This window comes from Podarcis cretensis (assembly GCF_951804945.1).
Source record: "Podarcis cretensis genome assembly, chromosome: 18".
NCBI lineage: Eukaryota > Metazoa > Chordata > Lepidosauria > Squamata > Lacertidae > Podarcis > Podarcis cretensis.
The window spans coordinates 14404929-14427410 of NC_137188.1; the positions used below are offsets into that span (position 1 = coordinate 14404929).

The 22482-nt window shown below is 49.8% G+C and overlaps 1 protein-coding gene across 1 annotated transcript in view; it reads right to left on the reverse strand.

Moving 5' to 3' along the window:
* Window positions 1–22482, reverse strand: part of LOC307206982 (3',5'-cyclic-AMP phosphodiesterase 4C-like) — a 51997-nt gene that overhangs the window by 23454 nt on the left and 6061 nt on the right. The window contains exon 2 of the mRNA XM_079960549.1: window positions 18532–18749. Coding sequence (XP_079816675.1) covers window positions 18532–18749 — 218 coding nt within the window. The remainder of the gene's footprint in view (window positions 1–18531; window positions 18750–22482) is intronic.

The following is a 22482-nucleotide window of genomic DNA, read 5'->3' on the forward strand; positions in this document are numbered from 1 at the left end:
TGTTAAAACCAGGAACGGAGAGGGGCAGTTAAACAACCCCCCCCCCCAAAAAAATCCCAAGTCCCCTAGAGTCCATAACTGAGTTCCCTATCAGTAGGCGGAAACGACAGAGGCCAAGCAGACGACACAAAAGGAAAGAGGGATGAGGAGGGAAGAGGGAACCAAGCGAGCTCAGGCTCTGACTCTTCCACTTGTAGTTTCTACAATCTCCAGATATAATATCTGGTTATGCAATGCGAGAAACATGAGGCTGGTCTAGGCGGATCTTTCCTACTAGTTATTTAGGAAATAGAGGATATCTTTGCATGCTCTTGTTATAAGAAAAAAAACCCTGCTCCCTTTCCCTTATGAGGTATTCCAGAGCTAATTTTGGCTAATTCAGCATATTCACACAATTTCTTTTGCCACTCTGCCTCAGCTGGGATCTAGTCTCCTTTCCCATACTTGACAATTAAGACTCTAGCCACAGTTGTTGCATAAAGAAATACACTTTTGTTCTTCTTAGGGATGTTTATTGTCATGATGCAGAGCAGAAAAGCCTCTGGTCTTTTAGTGAATATTTCTCTGACTCTCCTGTTGTTTCCTTGCCAGTGGACTAACGTGGGGAGGGGGCAGAAGACCCCCTGTCGAGATGGGTGCTGTTCTGCTGTCGCCCCCCCGAGCCCCACCAGGGGGCAGCAGCGCAGCGTCCCCAAAACTGGTAAAGAAGAAGATGGGCAAAATAAATTACTGAACTATGCAGGACAAATTATTGAAAGGGTGGGGGGAAGGCAATTGCTCAACGCATATTTTTAAAGCTTTGTGTACAGACTTTAACATTAGTATAACTTTTAAAAGTCACTTGTAATAAGATGAAAAAGATTTCAAAATTGGATTAAGTATGTAAGGTTTTATGAACGTGCATAAACAAGTATATTATAAAGGAACCAAGAGGGGAAGGGGAGGGAAGTCGACCCCCCAAAAAATCAAGGTTTAATCTGTTTGTGACATTTTTCGTTTCTGTTTTTCCCTGTTTTTTTGGAAAATCAATAAATTGTTATCAAAGGGGGGGGGGGCAAAATTGCAGAATATTGTACCTGGTTGAATTTGGGGGGGTTCAGTCCCCTCGCCCCCACCCATAGATGGCAGCCCTGCTTTTGTGATCGATTATGCATTGGAGAACAAAAAGAAACAGCTCCTGGCACTGCTCGATTTATAACACAGAATACAACTGGGTTGGTTTTTTTTAAGAAATACAATCATGGGACATGCAGAAAATATAAAGCAAGGCACTGCTTTTTTCATTAAAAAATGTTTAGGGCTACTCTCATTTTCCTACTCATATTGAAATACTGCCCCCTCAATGAGGCCAAACTTAGATTCACCAAATGTTTAGGGGTATGTGTAGCCTTGCGCCCCCCCCCCGAAAAAAGCACTGGCAATAATGATAATGATAATTTATTTCTACCCCACCCATCTGCCTGGGCTTCCCCAGCCACTCTGGGTTGCTCCCAACAGAATATTAAAAACACGGTAAAACATCAAACATTAAAAACCTCTGTTCTAAGAAAAAAAAACCCTGCTCCCTTTCCCTTATGGGGTATCCAAGAGCCCGTCTAAAGTGGGTTCCCTACCGGTAGGAGAAAATAACAGATCAGGCTTACAATCCACTTTGCTTCTCAATATTCTTTGCTTGGCCTCTGTTATTTTCTCCTGCCGATAGAAAACCTACATAAGGACTCTATACAGGCTCTTGGGTACCCCATAAGGGGAAAGGAGCAGTTTTTTCTTATAACACTTTGCTCAGGAGTAAATGGCTTCTGCCCACACGCCAAGGGCCTCCTTATGAATGAGCTCCCTTCCAGAAAAGCCGAGCGACACATCTGCTCTGCGGTGGAAATCGAATTAGCCGGCCGAGGAGAGCAGCATGGCAGCCATCGCCACCCCTTCTGGCCCTAATTGGGTTAGCCTCTTGCCTATTAATGCTTGCCGAACGAAGGGACGATCGCTCACACGGCTGATGCCCTGCAAAGTCTCAGAGGGAATGGCAGGGACTCGGCTGAACCCCCAAAGAAGAGGGAGGCAGTAAACTGTGAAGATCGGTACCCCGGCTCTCGGTACTCCTAGATCCCTTGAAGGCAGTGAAGGTCCTGTGTCCAGAGGCGCTAGGAGGATGGATGGCGGCTAACAGATTGAGGTTGAATCCTGACATGACAGAAGGACTGTTTTGGGGGGGGGGCAGGCAGATGTGGGGGACTCCCTGGTCCTGAATGGGGTAACTGTGCCCCTCAAGGACCAGGTCTGCAGCCTAGGGGTCATTTTGGACTCCCAGCTGTCCATGGAGGTGCAGGTCAATCCTGCATAGAGGGCAGCTGTCTACAAGCTCCATCTGGTACACAGGATGAGACCCTCTCTGCCCTCAGACAGTCTGGCCACAGTGGTACATGCTCTGGTTATCTCCCGCTTGGACTACTGCCATGCGCTCTCCATGGGGCTCCCTTGGAAGGTGACCCAGAAACAACAACTAATCCAGAATGTGGCAGCTAGACTGGGGACTGGGAGTGGAGAACATAGAACACCAGTCCTGAGAGACCTACATTGGCTCCCAGGACCTTTCCAAGCACAATTCAAAGGGTTGGTGCAGACCTTGAAAGCCCTAAACAGCCTTGTATCCCTCGCTAGCTGCAAACCTCCTGGGCTTTTTTTGCAGAACATGGAAAGCTCGTCTCACTGGCCGGCCGGCTGAGCCCACAATAATTTCGCCTGTGCAAAAATAAAAAGTGTGAATTGATGAGCAGATCACAGCCGGAGGAAATTCAGCTATATTAAATTCTCCCTCTAGTTGGGGACAGGCCTCTGGCCTTGGTCTGGCATCCAGGGGAGACCCTACTCTGTACATCTGCCTGGGGCTCTGGACGTCTCATGCAATAATGGCTGTGGAAAAATAGCTCTACCGCACTCAGCGATAGATTTTGTAGCATTTGGGAGGCTAGTGTGTGTGAGACACACACACACACACACACACACACACACACACACACACACACACACTTTATGGAGGTAGAATTCTGTGTATGTATAAATTCATAGTACAGTGGTACCTTGGTTCTCAAACTTAATCCATTCCAGAAGTCCGTTCCAAAACCAAAGCATTCCAAAACGCTTTCCAAAATGGAAAGTCATGCAAAATGAATTAATCCGTTCCAGACTTTCAAAAACAACCCCTAAAACAGCAATTGAAATTTTACTATCTAACGAGACCATTGATCCACAAAAGGAAATCGATAAACAATGTACTGCAGTCACACAATCAATCAGTAGCTGAACTGGGTTCCACACAGTCACAAAAACAAACGAAAAGAGCCACATAAACGCAAAATAAATAGCAAAAACAGACAGACCTCAGCGTAACACTCAAAATGGAGCATGTTCGGCTTCCGAAAAAAGTTCACAAACTGGAACCTTACTTCCGGGTTTGGGCTCCAAGTTCTTTGAGTACCAAGGTGTTTGAGAACCAAGGTACCACTGAATTGTAGAGTTGCAAGGGACCCCCAGGGGTCATCCAGCCCAACCCCCTGCAGTGCAGGCTGTCCCTGTCAAACCTGCAACCTCGGCGTTGTTGGCGCCACGCTCCAACCAACTGAGCCATCCAGGCTGTGTTCCACCATCAAAATTGGCAGCCTGCATTTTTGCAGGCTGCCCATTCTGGTCCTTGCAGGCTCAGGCGGCTGAAAGAGAAGTTGACCTTTGAATTCCCCCCTGGGACAAATAATGCAGAACTGATTGGTACCCCCAGGAGACTCTAAATCGAAAACTCCTCGAGCTGGAAGAAGAGGCGGGGGGCAGCCTCCTTTTTCTCCGGAAAAGGCCATTTCCTAAGCCTGACTTTCCCCTCTGCTAAAATTCGATCGGAAGGCAAGCAGCCAGATCCATATCTCCTGCACCATCATTATTACAGGGCAATAAACAGGTCTGGGTTAATAAAGCACAACAGCAGACTTCGACCAGACTGCTGCTCGCTCCATTTCCATGCTCGGCGGGACCTGGGCTTTTAGAGGTAATTTTGCTCCTTTCCAGCTCACAAACTGGGAGCCTTCCTCTCTCTCCCTCGCCGCCCTTTGCAAGTTAAGAACCAAACAACAAAACAAGATTGTGGGCTTGAGGGGTTTCTGAGAAGCAGGTATTATAGGAATTCTAAGGTCTTATATATATAAAATAAATGTTCATAAATGTACAAGGCAAACACATAAGTATATCAACCACGTGTCTGAAATACTACAGGAGAGCAATCCTGAAGCCATTTGGACTCTCCCAAATTGACCTCAAATATTTCCCTGCAAGGAGGAAGGAAATGGGAAAAGCTTTCCAATTGTCTTTGGACTGTAGGGGCTGCTTACGCCTCCCTGTAAATACAGTCTGGCAAGTATCTGTTAAGCTGAGCACACCCTCAATATGCATAAGAGATTCAGGAAATAAGTATTTACCATCTCCAAGGAAATATTATTATTATTATTATTATTATTATTATTATTATTATTATTATTTGTTCCCCACCCATCTGGCTGGGTTTCCCCAACCACTCTGGGCGGCTACCCAGAAAAGGCAATCTGATAAGGCATTCTCAGGTATCCTGGCATACAGGAGAGAAGCAACACACTCCAATTTCTGCTGGGGACGACCTCTTTCTATAATGTATGGATGATGTTTTGGAGGAGGGTGGTCTTGAGCTACAGGGTGGGCAATTTCAAAAGACTATATAGGGGCTTGCACACCATTGTTCTGGGTTCTCTCCTCCCTCCTGTGTTTGGGGAGTGAGGACCCTGTTGCATCAGTTCAATAAAGATCAAGCTTACGAGCTGCTTGGCTTCTCAATATTCTCTGCTTGGCCACTGTTATTTTCTCCTACTGACAGAGAACCTACTCTATACGGGCTCTTGGATACCCCATAAGGGAAAAGGAGCAGTTTTTTTCTTATAACACAGGGATGCGAGTTCGGAAGGGGCCCAGGATGGGTTTGCTAAGAACTTCAAGGACCCTTCTGCTGGTGACCCCAAGGCTCATCTAGTCCAACCCGCTTGCAATGCAATGGGAAGGCTTTGGGGGGAAGGGGAAGATGCCCGGGGCCTCGCTCACTGGGAGGGCTGCCCCTGTTGCAGCAAAATGCGCAGTACATTTGGAAGGAGGCTGCTGTCTACAGAGCAGAAAGTGGGGGCAGCCTGAGGCAGTGTAGCTCTGGGATCGGGGGGGGGGGGACCAGGAGTTCTCCAAATGCTGCTCCTGCCTGCATGACAGTTGCTAAGACTCCAAAGTGCATTGCTCAGGATTCGGCTCGGCGCAAGGAAGATGTTTTAATGGTGGCACTTGCAGAGTAGAGGCAAGCAGATCATGAAGGGTGACTCATGCACAAACGTCTCACGCCCCTAAAAGCAGTCCTGCACCATTATCCTTTCCAGCCTCTGTCACTGCCATTCCTGAGATCATCCTCTCCCTTTGCCTGTCAGCAGCCACCCCTAATGGCCACCAATTACAGGGCCCGCTGACTCTTCTTTAAAAATAAAAATAAAGTATGGCCACCGGTTTGTTCCCAAGCAGGGAGAATTAAAAGCCAAGCGGTCCTCCTCTCTCACCTATCCACACAGACACGCAACACCAGCTCTCGCTTCCTGCTTCTCCACAGGACCAGGCTGGTTGGAAGCAGAGGGATGGTGGGGGGAACCAGCTAGGGAACCCCCAAGGGAAGAAGGTTCAGAGCTCAGGGAATGGGGACGGGGCAAGGATGAGGGAGAAGCAGGAGAAGCCTGGGAAGAAGAGGGAACAGGGCTTTGTGAGCGGGGAGAGTCGGAGGCAGAGAGCGGTCCAGAATCGGAGGCAGGAGCTGAAGCAGGAGAGGAAGGAGGCCAAGAGGCAGAGATCCAGCTGGGAAGGGAGCCCAGAGGGGAGAAAGGAAACTGACCCTAAACCTCTGCTGCCTTGCGGGATATTTTGGGAGAAGAAAAGGCTCAGGAGTGAACCCGATGCCAATCCAGAATGGAGTCCCTTGTCTGCCTCCTTCCAGCAACTCCTGGTGCCCAGTGTCTTACTCTGCTTTCCTTCGGACCCCATCAGCCAGACCAAGAGGGGGTTTCTTTCCCCATCTGACAGCCCAGGACTTCCCTGCACACAGCCCAGGCTGGTCACCTCAGCGCTGCCTATTGCAGCAGTTTGACCCGCGGAAGCACGCTCCATTGTCTCCCGAAACAGAGACTACTGCAACAAAGCACCGGGTTGTTGTGATTCAACGTCGAAGGTTGGGGAAAGGGTAAAAAAAAGATTTTTGTGCTGGGACACACTGGGTGGATCTCTTTATGGTGGCTGGGGGGGTCAGCAGCGAAGCCCCTCGGGCTGTGGAAGCAGCTGCCTCTCAGGGCCCTGGGGTGCCACTCAGGCACGACTCGGCTGGGCTGGCAGCACATGAGTTGGTCATGAATCACCTGGAGGAATGCCTGGCATGACTCAAATGGTGCTCTCCTCACCCATGCCGGCATTTAGTGACCAGGCACTGATTCAGAGGGAGCTAGTGGAACTCCGAGGAACAGAGAGACCCCTGCGGCCCACGCTTTGCGCGCCAAAACCTCCCAGGGGAAAGACCCGGTTTGTGCTGCTCCCTTTCTTCCTTCCTTTCTTTTCTTTTCAATTTTAAACGCTTTATTGAAATTAAAATGAAGAAACATATAGAAGTATTATCTATAAAGGAAATAAAATAAAAAATAAAACTTATTACATTACAATATGTTCCTCTTGGATTCCTAATGGCTTCCCGTCACCCCACCATGCGCCTACCACTTAATCTATCTAGCGTGCTGCTTGTTTCTGTTTCCTTCTGTTAATTTTCATCAACATTATATTTCTCATACTGATCCATCATACTGCAGAAGTCATTCAAAGGCTGCCACAGATGTCATGTTATTACAACAATCCATTAGATATTTTTTTATACATATCCCATTTCCTAATAAATGTCTGATCAGAGCGATCCCTCAATTTTTGTGTTAAATTAGCCAACTTGGCGTACTCCAACCATTTAGTTTGCCACTTCAGCTTTGTCATGTTTTCTCTCCTTTCCAATTCATAGCGATTAGAATTCTTGCCGCTACCGTAGCATACAAGAATATTTCTCTTGCATTTTTAGGAATATCTGGGCCTAATATCCAGCCCCTGAGCCTTAGTTTGCCTGCCCATGGTCTTGACCCAGCAAGAGTCCCCCGCTAAGCTATATCTAGAGCTGAATCATCATAAAGCTTGGTCTACACATATCTTTTCGAAAATCACACGCACCCACTTTGAAAGAAACCAAAAACCCACAGCGGAATTACTAGCGAGTGAGTCATGGATTGACAATATAGGAGAAAGTCGCTTTGTAGGCAGAGGGAGGGGAAAAGAGAAAGGAATATGTATATATTTATCGATTTTGCTCCAAGGCCAGTTCTCGAAGAGCGTTCTCATTCCCCTCCGACGCCTTCCAGGCTTCTCGGTGATGTAGGGCTTCGGAATTAAATTCTGCACCTGAGCCCCCTGGATACGAGGCTTCGAGTTCCGCAAAAAAGAGGGGGGGGGACAGCCTTCAATTATACAGAAGCTCCCGGTCTCTCCCTGACAGCCTTACAGCCTTGATTTGCCGCTGCCCCTCCCGACAGGCCCCAAACCTTTTTCTAGATGGAAAACTGCCAGGCGCAAAGAGGTGGAAACTCTCCCGCAACCAGGGGAGATTCTGAGAGACGGGCGGCTGCACCTGCCACCCGCTTCCCAAGCCATCTGCCGGGACCCCAAAGCAACCTCAATGAGGGCAAGTCTCCTGCCAAGCCATTCAAGGACGGTGCACATCTGTGGAAAGAAGAAGGGGTCCCAACTAAAGAAGATGGGCAAGTTAAATTAATGGAATATGCTGAAATGGCAAAATTGACAACTAAGAGGAAGAGACAATGAAGAGACGTTTATTGCATATATACAGAAGCAGTGTACACAGGTTAATACATTAGCAGGGTTTTAAAAATCACTTGCTGTTTTGCGATGAATGGATAATAAGTAATTTAAATAGGTGTCAAGCTGAACAATGGACATGCAGTATATTGATAAATAAGGGAACCAAGGAAGGGACTAGAGGGAAGTCAATGTGTTTTGTTTTGTTTTGTTTTGGTATTGTTTTCATTTTTATTTTTTGTTATCTTTTGAAAATCAATAAATCGTTATAAAAAAAGAAAAAGGATGGCACACGCCTGAGGCCCTCATTGGAGAACAGCTTCCAATAACGCTGGCTAGGGCTCAGAGGAGCAGCTTGGTGATTATGATTCTTTCACTGTCGTCCCTGCATTGCGGTGGGTCAAACTAAATGACTCTTGGGGGACCCCATCCCACTCTGCACCTCTACAGTTCCCAAATCCTGCAGCAGCGGTGGACTCAAGGAACAAAAGAGCAGAGGTTCACGGCCGCCTGGCAGACCAGCCATTCCCTCTGATTTGTGGTCTGGGGATTCAAGAAGCAGAGGAGAAGGAGGAAATGGGTTTTTTCTGTCTGGCGGAGAGTTCGCAGGCAGGTCAGCAAGGAGCATCTCGCAAGGGGAGATGCGGAAACCTCGGTCCAGCTTTGAGAAAGCCTGGGCTTAATCACTAGACGCTGATGGAAGAATTCAATGGCACCTGAGGCTCTGGATTACAGATAGCTAGGATGAGGATAGGATGAGGATAGCTGGATGAGGATCCCTAGATGTCTGGGGCTGGGGAGATGCCTCTGGATCTGACCCCTGGCTTTCCAGACAGCTCTTCCATAAACACGGTCTTAACAATGAGTCCGTAAGTGACTGTGGAGGCCAATTCTGGATCCACACGTCCTTCCCCAATGGGGACACTGGTTTCCAGGCAGGAATTGATCCTGGTGAGGGTTTGCCAAGCCTGCCTTCCTCTTGGCACGCTTCTCCCTCGCGTCCTGAGTTCGAGTGTCTTCAAAGCCCATGACACCTTTGGGAAAGGCTGTTCTCCAACTGGAGCGCTCGCAGGCAACTGTTTCCCAGTTGTTGGTGCTTATACTACTTTTTTTTTTAGATTTGCCTTGAGAGAGTCTTTGAACCTCTTTTGTTGACCACCAGCATTACTCTTTCCATTCTTAAGTTCGGAATAGAGTACTTGCTTTGGAAGACGATCATCAGGCATCCGCACAACATGACCAGTCCAATGAAGCTGATGTTGAAGAATCATTGCTTTGACACTGGGAATCTTTGCTTCTTCCAGTAAACTGGCATTAGTTCGCCTGTCTTCCCAAGTGATGTGTACAATTTTTTGCTCCCCGCCTCCCAGCCTGTCACCTGAGTTACTCACCCACTCTCTCTCTCCCAAAGGTGCTCAAATGCCTTCTCTCTCTCTCTCTCTCTCTCTCTCTCTCTCTCTCTCTCTCTCTGAAGCAGGGTAAACTGACCGCAGAGGAACTAAAGGTAAAGGTAAAGGTACCCCTGCCCGTACGGGCCAGTCTTGACAGACTCTGGGGTTGTGCGCCCATCTCACTTAAGAGGCCAGGGGCCAGCGCTGTCCGCAGACACTTCCGGGTCACGTGGCCAGCGTGACATCGCTGCTCTGGCCAGAGCCAGAGCCAGAGCCAGAGCCGCACACGGAAACGCCGTTTACCTTCCCGCTGGTAAGCGGTCATCAAAACAAGGACGACTCACAAATCCTTGCCGGAAGCCACCAATTCAGCAAAGTCATGTTGTTTTTTTAAAAATTCATTTTTTATTAACAGCCTCAAAACTTGGAATCGAAAGCAATCATGTCCAGACTTTCAGAGTGTTATTGGTCCTGTTGACAGTGTGCCTTTCTTTTTTTAATTCCCCCAGGTGAGAACAGCAGACATGACATAAAAAAATGATGATGGATAAAGAGGATAGAGAGAAGTTTTCTCTCTCTCTCGCAGAACACTGGAACTTAGGGACTTCTGACGGAGCGGAGTGTTGATCAAGACAGATAAAAGAAAAGACTTCTTTAGTTGGCACAGAGTTAATTTATGGTGCTGAGATACCCACAAAACAGACATTGCCCGCAGTTCCAGTCACTACACAAAGGCAACTGAAGGTTCAAAACTGCTGCAGAAGATAAGGCTTCAGTAATACAGGTCAAGGCGTTGCTGTATACATAAAGCTCACAAGCTTTGCAGATACTGATAAAGATATAAATGCAAGTAGAAAGGATTTTTGTTGCTCCAGCAATTCAAGACTCCAACTCGTGGACTGACCCACAGGGGGATGTTTCTCCAGCCAGGAGGACTTCCTGTCTCACCTGGTCTGGAGCATCTTCCCTCTGTGTGTGACCAGGTAGAGGGGTGTGACCCTAGCAGACCCCCATCAAAGGGCCGGTCACGCAGCCATCTTTCCCCTTCTTCAGTTTATTCCATCTTGATGTCTTTTGCTGTCCGCCGGCTCTCAGCCAGCAGCACATGGGCTCAATCCCCACATGGGATAAACCCACTCTCTCTTCTGTAACTACAAGCTAGAGCCTGCCTTCAGGATCATACTGCAAACTGAATGTAAGTAAACTTCTTGTTACTTCTAAGAGAAGACTGTTGTGACTTTATTCTTTTTAAAAGGGATTGAAGGGGAATTTAGCAGGAACAGTCCAATGTGGACAAGCCAGACTGACTTGCTTAACTCAAGAGATTCAAATGAATCTATCAACTAACTTCCTGCAATATACTGGGGAATGTACTCTGCTACCAGCTCACTAGCGTGAGTGAGGAAGGATAATATTTAATCAATATATACTCTCCTGCTACCCACAACATTCCCACAACCCCCAGTCTCTGTCCACACCTCTTGGCAAGGGGGAAGAAATTCTCTTGCATTGCCTGTGGCCCTTAATGGCCCCATATTGTTTCTTAAATGGCCCTGGTTTGGCCAGGTGGTTTTGCCTAGGTAAAGGTAAAGGGACCCCTGACCATTAGGTCCAGTTGTGGATGACTCTGGGGTTGCGGCGCTCATCTCGCTTTATTGGCTGAGGGAGCTGGCATACAGCTTCTGGGTCATGTGGCCAGCAGGACTAAGCCGCTTCTGGCGAACCAGAGCAGTGCACGGAAACGCCGTTTACCTTCCTGCCGGAGTGGTACCTATTTATCTACTTGCATTTTGATGTGATTTCGAACTGCTAGGTTGGCAGAAGCAGGGACCGAGCAATGGGAGCTCACCCCATCATGGGGATTTGAACTGCCGACCTTCTGATCGGCAAGTCCTAGGCTCTGTGGTTTAACCCACAGCGCTACCCACGTCCCAAGGGCCAAGCAAAAGTTTTTGCCTAGGGCCAAGCAAAATTCCTCTGAAGCAAAATTTCTCCCTTCACATCCCAAATTATCCAAATCCTATGCAATTTATTAATTTCTAGGGTTTTGGGGGGGCCAAATCTATAACAGCACAAAGCTCTTCGTTGAAGTCTGTTTGCCATCGTTTGCCGCTGCCATTCTCACCGCCTCGAGAACCTGCCCCATTCAACTCTTTTCAAAATGAGCCTTCATTTCCCCTCTGTGAATATATTCAGCGCAAAGCTCGTTGCAAGGTTTGTCCTCGTTGGGGTTTCAGATGGCAGGTGGCACTCTGTTCCGAGACAAAATTTGCTCTGCTGCGATGGTGTGCGAGTGTACATGTGACACACACAAACACAAACACACAAACCTCTCGCTCTTCTCCTCCCCATCAATCATCTCAGACTTTGGTATTAAAAATAGACAGGCTTCGGTTTGGGAAGGGACTGAGACTGCCATAGAGACCATCTGCTCTGTACTCTGTAGTTTGGCAAAGCATGGATCCATCAGCCAGCCTTTTGGGGACGTTGCGCTTTAGGGCAAAGAGAGTCCCAGGGCTTTCAGGGCATCGCAGAATCTTGTTGAGCATGCCGCCCCTCTGTCTTTCCCCGGGAGTTCCTGTTCCACGGGTACCACCTGCTCTCATGGTGCCGGCACCAGACAGCATCCTCTCTAGCGGGTGGCTTGCTCCACAGCCGCTCTCAGTGGAAAGAGGTTGCTGGGTTGCACAGAGGCACAACAGGCACAACGGGCACCCTCTTTGGCAAGAGAGTGCTGTTGGTGGGAGTGCCCAGTTGTAAAACCCAGTTTACCCAGAAGACACAAGCAGAGGCGTGCTGGATCAGGGCCATCTGATTCCCTTTGTGTGTGTCTGTGTGTCCCTGACATCTGATCTTCAGTGGTTAACAGCCCTGCCCAGGGGAGGCTCCACTGAGCTCAGCTTTAATCCACACAGGGGAAAAAGACAGAGGCCAAAAGAGAGGTTTTAGATGAAAGAAAGAAATGATTCAACCAGCATGCTAGTCCCTGCCCTGTCCTGAGTGCCCCAGGGCAAACTCTTTCCAAAATGACTCTTGGAAAAGAAACGCCACACGCTGGGCCTCTCAATCCAGGGCTGAAGGTTTTATTCCCAGAAATAAAACGCGGAATGTGCTGCCATCTGTGGCGTCGCCAGTGCCAAAAGGAGACGCTGGGTGGGGTGAGGGGACTTCTTCTGGGTACGCAGCAAGGAAGCACTCAGGACCCAGCTAAGAGCAGCTGCAAGTCAGGGTTCAACAGAAGCGCCTTGAGGATGGGATTCTTGGCAGGCAAATGTCGCCGGCGGCACAGATGGTGGCGAACAGGAGGAAGAACGTGGCAATGCGGGGGTGAAAAAATAGCGGTGGGGCAGATTGATCGGCAAACAGACCAGTTCCTGACAGAACCTCATAGGGTTTCCATGGCTCTGCATGAGGCCTCGCAGCTCGTGAAACCCAGAAGTCTGCACCCATCACCCTCCCCAAAAAGGACACGCTTTCTTGCCCACTTTAAGAGGACAGCGACTTGCTGCCTTAGCAGACCAGGCAGCTGCAATGTTCCCTTAACTCTGAGCAAAAAAAGAGAGAGCACAAAGCAGGTAGACTGCCCCTGCCTCTGGAGGCTTCTTTTTTCTAAGGCTCCTGAATGAAGGTTCTGGTTGAAAGGGAGGTATGAGAAGCTGCCTTATTCTGAGTCATATAAATGCAAGCATTTCTGAACCATCTCCTGCTTCTTCTATTTCCCCGTCCCTGCACAGACAATTCCATCTGGCAAAAGAAGACGAGGGAGAGAGACTGGCTTTGTTCTCTTCCGCACAAAAGCCGCTGCAGAAACCAACCTCATTATTCTCTTTTACTTTCTCTCTCCCGGTCGGATTGGAACATCCAGGCTGGCAAATTGCACCTGGAGGACCTCGAGGAAATGAGCGGAAAGAGAATAAATGGAGGGCAGCTCATCTCGGACTTCCCAGGCCCACCCTTCAGGGCACGGAGGCGGCAAAGTCACAGGGAGGTGTTGGCAGAAGCAGGCTCAGTGGGCAGAGCACTTCATTTGCACGCAAAAGGGTCCCAGGGTTCAATCCTTGGTGTCTCCAGGCAGGACCAGGAAAAGACTCCCTGTCTGAAAAGGGCTGCTGCCGGTCAGAGTAGACAACACTAAGCTAGATGAACAGATGATCTGCTCTTCCGATGCTCCTAACTCTCAGCCACCCCAACGCAGTCGCTGGTCAGGGGCAAAGAGGTGCAGCGCCATGAATTTGTCTTATATTATTGTGTTTCTACCCCACCTTTTCCTCCAAGGAGCTCCGGGCAGCGTACAGTACATGGTTCTCCTCCCATGCCTCACTTTTTTTTAAAAAAAAAACCTTTTTATTGGTTTTTATAGAAATACAAAAACCATTAAACACTTATCCAGCAATATATCTAGACATCTCCCACTCCTCATTTAATCCCCACAAAACCCACCCCCCGCAAGGTAGGTTAGGCTGAGAGGCAGTGGCTGTCCCATGGAGGGTGGAACTATTCTGCGCCATGAGGACTAGGATCTTGCTATATCATTAGAGGAGCTCCATAGCTCAGCAATGAAACGCCTGTTTTGCACCACCCAAAAGATTTCCAGGCTGAATCTCCAGATAGGGATGAGAGCTCCCACCCGGACCAGTGGTCTGGCTGGGAATGAAGCGGCTTGCTGCTGAAACCAGAATCAGGAGGACTAGAAGATTGCATCGTTTTGAGGGCAAGGGCAACAGCTCCGTGGCTCTTAAGATGCTCTGCCATGGAGATCTCCCCCCCCCCAGCCTGCTTAGAGGGGGGAGGATGAAGCGAGGACCAGCGAACTTCCTTCACGGGCCGAAAATGCCCATTTGGGTCAGATATCCATAGAGAGGGGTTTGCGACAGAGACCACCCCGCATCCTGGCCAGGCGCCCCCCTGGCCCCCCTGGTCCACGCCCGGACCGCACCCACCACCAAGACCCTTCTCAGACACCCGGTAGAAGCTCTGCTGACCACGCCCCGGTCTCTCCAAAATTAGGGTGGCTTCGGAGCCCTAAAATCTCCATGCCAGCCCCTACCTCCCCTCACTGGACCAGCGCAGAGGGTCGCCAACCAAAGAACCCCCACCCGCAAAAAAAAAAAAAACCCCAACACGCAGCGCGTTTTAGCCGAGAAGGAACGTGACGCTGCCCTCAACTCTTAATTGAGTCATGTTTTTGTGCTCTCCCCAATCCTAAATCCAGGGCGCGCGCGCAGAGACCCTCTCCAATGCGGGATGCGCGCAGCTCCGAAGCTTCTCCTATAGTGCGAGATCCCGCCCCCCCCCCAAAGAAACACACCAAATGTAGGCACCCCCCCCATTCCCTACTCAGCGCAAAGGGCAGCTTCAGAGAGGAGAGGCGATGCGTCCGTGGAGCGCCAGAGCGCACACAGGTTCTTAGAGGGGCCCCACGCCTCGCCTTGGGGGAAGGAGACGGACCCCCCCCTCTACAAAATAAGCAGCCACGTCTAATTCCCCCGCCCCTCGCAGGTCGCCCAGCCACCCCGAAGAGCCGTCATCCAGAGAGCCTCAGGGCGCCCAGGAGGCTCCTCTCCAAATTCCGGACGCGCTCTGCTTGCCCCTTGCTGCGCCCCTCCCTCCACAAGGTACTTCCCGCAAAGGAGAAGTCCTCTCTCGCCCCTCCAGACCCCCAGCGCCCCCTCTCCGCGATCCACCCCGAGGGCGCTTCTCTGGGGCCTCAGGGCATACGGAGGTCTCCGGAGGGCGGGCAAGAAAGCGGATCCTTACGCGCGCGGCTCCAGCGCAGGGGCCTCGTGGGCAAATTAACACCCATCTCCCCCCCCCCCCGGTGTGGTTGCTCCGCAGTCCAGCTGCAGGGGTGGACTAGCTGCCTCTGCGGGTCCCTTCCAAGTCTGCCATTCGGGCGGGGAGGGAGGCTCTTACCGGCGGTGGAGCGAGGAGGGCCAGGACATCCTGGGGTTGTGGAGGGCCGGGCGGAGGGAGGCGCGGGCCTGGCGGTCCCGCTCGGTGTCGGAGTGGAAGCGCTGCTTGATGCGGATGTGGGTGCGCGGCTGGCGCCACAGGTGCTTGGGCGGCTTGGCCAGCCCGGCGCCTTGGCGGCTCAGCTCCCGGGCCAGGCGGGAGGCGCTGTCCGCCATGGCGCGGTGCTGAAGCCCCAGCCAGACGCCCAGAGCGCCAGGCGGCAAACTTTCTCCGGGCAGCCCGGCTGCTTCGCCCCGCGCGCTCCAGACGCCGCCGCCGCCGCGCGCTCCCTTATATCGAGCGAGATTTCTGGGGAGGGAGGGAGGGAGCCGCGCTGCTGACAGCCCTCTCCTCTCCTCTCCTCTCCTCTCCTCCCCGCCCCCCCCCCCAAGCGGCTCACCCAGGGCTCCGACCAGAGGCGCCCACGAGACGAGAAAGGGCGCGCTCTGGCCCTGCTTGTTTCCCAGCCGGCTCTTCTTGGATTCAGAGCTGGAAGAGAGCCGGAGGGCCATGCCGCAGCCCCGAGGAATCCCGAGGGTCCAGCCCAACCCCGAAGGGGGTTACCAAGAGGAGTCCTGTGTGCTCTGGGCCTGCAATGAAGGGCGCCAGCTGCTTCTGGGGCGCCTCTCTCTCCTCCCACTGCAGGGAGCAGGTTGTGGTGGATGTTAGCAGGGTGGCTGGCCAGACTGTGTGGTGTAGTGGTTAGAGGGTCGGATTCAGACCTGGGAGACTCAGGGATTTGGACTGCTTCCAACTCTGCAATTCCATGGTGCCCCCTCTGCCCGTTTCCCTTTTGGGGGAGCCCCTGCTGCTGCCAGCTGAGTCACCCTTCCATGGACCACCAGCCCGTTCTCATTTCAAGCGCCACCAAGAAATGCCAGGCAAATGCAGACACGGCTGCTTTATTCCTTGGGGAGCTGTCCCCATTCAAACTGGGGGAGATAAATGGATAAATGAGACATTTAAACAGGACAGGAAAATAGGATTTCAGAAAGAGAGGTCAAAACTAGAAACAGAATTGTTGGAACCCAATACTAAGAACTTATCAAAAATGTATAACTTGCTGTTGAAATGGAATACACAGGATGAAACGGTGAAATCAGCAATGATTAAATGGGCACAAGATATTGGTCATGATATTATGTTTGCTGACTGGGAACAGTTATGGACCACCGGTATCAAATTTACTGCATGTAATGCTTTAAAAGAAAATATTATGAAAATGATCTATCGGTGGTACATGACCCCAGTCAAGCTTGCAAAAATTTACCACTTGCCTAATAATAAGTGTTGGAAATGTAATGAGACTGAAGGCACCTTCTACCACCTTTGGTGGACCTGCCCAAAGGTTAAAGCTTTCTGGGAAATGATCTATAATGAAATTAAGAAGGTCCTTAGGTGGACTTTTCCTAAGAAACCAGAGGCTTTTCTCTTGGGCATGGTGGGCCAAGTGGTGTTAAGGAAGGATAGGATTTTCTTTATGTATGCCACTACAGCAGCAAGAATTCTACTGGCAAAGTATTGGAAGATGCAAGAACTACCTACTCTGGAAGAATAGCAAACAAAGGTGATCGACTTTATGGGACTGGCCGAGATGACGGGCAGAATCCGTGACCAGGGGAAAGAGACAGTGGAAGAGGACTGGAAGAAATTTAAAATATATCTTAAAAACAATTGTAAAATTGAGGAATGTTAAGATGTCAGGGGGTAAGAGGTAAAGAATTGCAGCAGTAACTAAAAAACTAAAGGAAACTTTATGAAAGGGAATTAAGACAATGGACTTAAGGGTTGCTAAAGAATCATTAAACAAGGATGCAGGGATGGGGAGGGATGGGGAAGTCAAAAGAAAGAAGAGTATGAAATGACGAATTTGAAGTTACATGGGTTTAATTGTTTTGTGTGCCTTGTTTGTTTTTTGCTTTTCTTTTGTTTGTTCTGTTGTGTTTTTACTATTTGTCTGAAAAACAAATAAAAATCAATTTAAAAACAAACAAACAAACAAACAAACTGGGGGAGAAATAAATGTGAAGACGCACACAAACACCCCTAAACTATTTTTGCAACCGGCAGAAATGAAAAAGCAGCGATCGAAACGCCCTCCAGCGGCTCCTTCCCTTTGACGAATGGCGTATAAAGGGGAGGTGGGAGAGACGCTGTAAAAACACCAACAGAAAGGACCTTGATGCTAAGCCAGGCCTTTGGCCCCTCAAGCTCAATGATGCCTGCACAGGCTGGCAGCAGCTCTCCAGGGGGTGTGAGAGAGGAGTCCTTTTTCCCGGCCCCATATAAAGATGCCGTCTAGAATTGAGCCATACAGGAACTTGGCTATGTTCCTTCCCCTAAGGATAAAGCAAGATTCTAGTCCTCAGTGTTCTGATTTTAATACAGAATCAGACTTAGCTCAGCACTGGCTACACTGAAGGGAAGCAGCTGCTCTCCAGAGTTTCAGGCGGTGGGTGGAGGTGTCTAAGCCCTACCCAGAGATGCTGCCAGAAATTGAACTTCCAACCAGGCAGGAAACTTTTTACACAAGCACGTCTTTAAACCAGGATGGACATTTAATCTGCCCAAAACGATTGCCCACCCCTCCTCCTCCTTCCCACAGAAGCCGGTTTTGTGCCTTGCAGTGGAAAAGCAAAGGAAATTCAATCAATCAGCCAGTCAATTTCTGCAACAGCTTAATTATTACCGAGACGAGCAATAAAGTGGTTTGACTGCTCCAATTCTTCCTCCTGCCTCTGGTGGATCATGCGGGGAAGGGGGACTCGCAGGCAGAAATGTTGCCGTCCAAATCACTTTTATCGCCAAGGCAAACAGGGGCGGGGGGGGGGGGGTCCCTAGATTTATGACGGCTACAGAGCTGTGAAAAATGCACAGGAGCCTGAGCAGGGAAAGGAAATTGGCAATCTTCCTCATCTTTTCTTTCCTCTCCTATCTAAGAGGTAAACAGAGCTGCAGGGCCTGTGAGCCCCAGGCCGGGGGAGAGGACAGATGTGGCCCCCCAGGCTTGCTATCTGGCCCTCGAGGGACTCTACCTGCCACCCCCCCTCCACCCCAGAGGATGCTGGCTGTACGAGTTTGATCTCGGCATCGAATGGAGACTCTATCCAAAAAGAGGGAGGCGAGAGGCAGTTCTTAGCTCCAAACTCTGTGCAGGCTCAGAAGCCACCAAAAACCGTGCAGATTTGACAGCCCGCGACATGCCCTGGGTCTTTCCTTCTCGACACCATCTGGGAAAAACTCTACCTCTTACCTCATAACGCTGGTGCCTTCGGTGCTGGCTGGGGGTGTCTCCTCGATGGTGAAAACAACCCTTCCGTGTTCTGTCTCCGGGGCACGGCTGAGGTCAGTGCCTGCCACATGCCGGGAGACGAGGGGCGGCAGCAACAGCGTCCCTGAGAAACGGCGCTTGACGGCGTTCCCTGGGAGAGCTCCGATGCCGGGGCCCAAGTCCAGCTGCTCTCGGGATCTCTGGAGGGGGAGAAAAGAGAGGGGGGAGTCAGCAGGGTGCTCAAACCATTTGGGGAGGCGCCCTTTCCTCGCCCGGCTGCCACATTGCCCGTCTTTCTAAAATAAAGAGAACCCCCAGGTTCAGAGGCAGTCTACCTGTGAACACCAGCTATGAAGGGATGAACCACAAGGGAACGCTGTTGCTTGTGTGCCCTGCTATCAGAAACAGGAAGCCGAGTTGGAATGACACACTACAGCTCTCAATAAAAGGCATAAGGGACTAAATAAAACAAAAGTAAGATTCTAGTCCTCAACAAAGGTCTGGATTAAATGCGAACACTGGAAGCTGCAGCAGTGAAACCTGCTAAGGGGTAGGAAACTACAAGGAGGAAGCAGCTGGAGGGAATGACTTCTGGGTCAGTGCATGTGGCTGCCTAGAATAACATTCACTTTTTTTGCTGCTGCATCACTCAGTTGACATATTCAGCTTGTGGTCCACCAAGACCCCTAAATCCTTTTCACATGTCCTGCTAGTAAGCCATGTGTCCCCCATCCTATATTTGCACATCTGGTTCTTCCTGCCCCAGATTATACTTGACCTCACCCAGGAACAGCTGTGGGATAGGATTCCTGCATTGCAGGGGGTTGAACTAGATGGCCTTCAAGGTCCCTTCCAACTCTACAGTCTTGTGATTCTGTGGTTTCACTTGTCTCTATACTAATGCACAGAGTATTGGGAACAAGTGAGAAGAATTGGAGCTCTTAATACAGGATGACAAATACGATTTAACAGGGGTAACTGAAACCTAGTGGGATGAGACTCATGACTGAAATGTAGAAATGGAGGAGCACAAACTATTCAAAAGGAATAGATCAAACAGACAAAACAGGAAGGGAGTGGCAATATATGTAAAGGACGTGACAGGCTGGGGGGGGCGAAAAATTGTACACATCACTTGGGAAGACAGGCGAACTAATGCCAGTTTACTGGAAGAAGCAAAGATCACCAGTGTCAAAGCGATGATTCTTCAACATCAACTTCATTGGACTGGTCATGCTGTGTGGATGCCGGACTATCGTCTTTCAAAGCAACTCCTCTATTCTGAACTTAAAAATGGAAAGCATAATGCTGGTGGTCAGCAAAAGAGGTTTAAAGACTCTCTCAAGGCAAATCTTTAAAAAAATGTAGTATAAACACTGACAACTGGGAAAGATTGGCCTGCGAGCGCTCCAGTTGGAGAACAGCCTTGACCAAAGGTGTCCTGGGCTTTGAAGACACTCGAACTCAGGACGCAAGGGAGAAACGTGCTAAGAGGAAGGCGCGCTTGGCAAATGCTCACTATGATCAACTCCTGCCTGGAAACCAATGTCCCCACTGTGGAAGGACGTGGAGATCCAGAATTGGCCTCCACATTCATAGACTCGCTGTTAAAACCGTGTTTATGGAAGACAATCTTACTTGGCTACAAGGGAAAGAAGAAGAGGAAGAAGAAGAAGAAGAAGAAGAAGAAGAAGAAGAAGAAGAAGAAGAGGAGGAGGAGGAGGAAGAAGAAGAAGAAGAAGAAAAAGGTGGTCTTTGGATGTCCTTATGACTACTGGATCACTGTCACCCTGAAAAGACTTTTCGAGGATGACTCTTAGGGAGGGAGGGCGGGAGGGAGAGGGCGGGTGGGTTGATTGAAGAGGCGCTGAGTTTGATCCATCTCCTAGCTCCATCTATGGATAGCATCCATTAACTGCAAGCATTAGCCTCCAGCAAAGGCTTAAAAAATTCATCCCCTCGCCTCCATATTTATTATTGCTTCCATATGACATCGCTCCAAAGAAAAAGCAAGGCGAGCCATTTTAGAAAAAGGAAAGGAAGGGGGAACAAAAGCAGTAAGATCTTGTTCTTCCTCTGAAGGCAAAGCAAGAGTGTCAGTCCTCATGATGCCAAATAAAACAGGAGGGGAGGAAGGGGCCCAACAGTCAGTCTGGACAGCTCAGTTGCTTAGAGTATGCTGACAACGCCAAGGTTGCAGGTTCAGTCCCTGTTGGGGGCAGCTGCATGTTCCCGTGTTGCAGAGGGTTGGACTAGATGACCCAAAGGGTCCCTTTCCAACTTTCCACGATTCTATGATTTGGCTCCTCTAGCTCAGTGTGACAGCAGCAATCCAGGGTTCGGGGACTGGAGATACTGGGGATCGAACCCTGGGAGCTTCTACATGCAAAGCTCTGGACTTCCCCTTCAAAAGAAAACAAGCTCCTAGTCCTTGTGGTTCTTAGTGCCCATTTAAACCGGAAGCTGACCTCTTCTTGTGGGAGTTTATCAGCCAAACTCCCCCTCTGCACCTGGGAAAAGGCTCAGCTAAGGAACAAACACGCACAGAGGGAGCACCTGTTTTTCTGATTCCTTGCCAACAAGCTGCTTTTTCTCTTTCTCTCTCTCTGACGGTTGCCCTGGGGTGCCAATTAGTGCCGCAGGAGGGTTAATTGCCACTTACAGGCAGGCATGACCACTCTCTCTCTCACGGCTCGGCTGCCAATCATTTCCGCCTGAGAGCACCTGCCAGACCTGGCCTCCAGGAAGGGTGGAAGGGAGCTGGAGGAAGTGGGTTGTGGGTTCAAATCCCCCTCCCCAATATCCGGGCACACATTAAGAGATTTGGGCCAAGCGTCAGCCTGGGGAACCCTAACCCTAACCCCCCCCACACACAATGCAGAAGAGTCCCTGACAGGTGGCCATCTGACCTCTGCTAGAAACCTTCCAGTGAAGGAGAGCGTCCACCCCCTTGAGGGAGTGCGCCCCACGGTCAAACTGTTATTATAATTAATACAATATATCGCTTAAGGCCTGTACCGTTTCTAGGCCAGTGAAGCACCACAGCTAGAAAAAACCAGTTATACTGTATAAAGTAAAATTAAAGGCAAATCTCAAACAGGAGAACATTTAAAACCAGCAGAGAGAACAAGAATCAATCAGGGTGTCTTTAAAAAAAGAAAAAGAGCTTTGCAAAGCCTGCCTAATAATAATAATAATAATAATAATAATAATAATAATAATAATAATAATTTATTTTTTATACCCCAACATAATATTTAAAAGCAGAAGAAAACCTCAAACATTAAAAACTTCCCTAAACAAGGCTGCCTTCAGATGTCTTCTAAAAGTCAGATAGTTGCTTATTTCCTTGACATCTGATGGGAGGGCATTCCATAGGGCGGGCACCACACCGAGAAGGCCCTCTGCCTGGTTCCCTGTAACCTCGCTTCTCGCACTGAAGGTGCGCCAGAAGGCCCTTGGGAGATGGACCCCAGTGTCCGGGCTGGAAACGCTCCTTCAGGTCAACTGGACCGAGGTCATTTAGGGCTTTAAAGCCCCAACCCTTTGAATTGTGTATTCAAAAAACACACATTTGGACCCGGAGATGGGCATCATTGCCTGCTTGGCATTGCATGAGCTGAATCTTGGAGCCAAGGACCTGCCAGCCCTGGTGGGCACTGCAGCTGGCATGCCAAGAGGCCAAGAAGAGCCCAGGAGGAGGGGGAATTCCTGCTTGTTTTCTTCACCGGTCCTCCGCCGCTAACTGACAAAGAGGCCAAGAAGCGTGACCCGTTGCCAAGGAACCCGGAGAGAAGGGGCACCCATTGCCCAGCACCTGGAGGGCAAGCCAGGGCCTGCCTGCCGTGACTGAGGGCGGGAGGAGGAAGACTCCGCTCAGGATTTGCAGAGGCTTTTCCTCTCCCCCCAAAGATTTAGGTTTAGGCTCAGAGT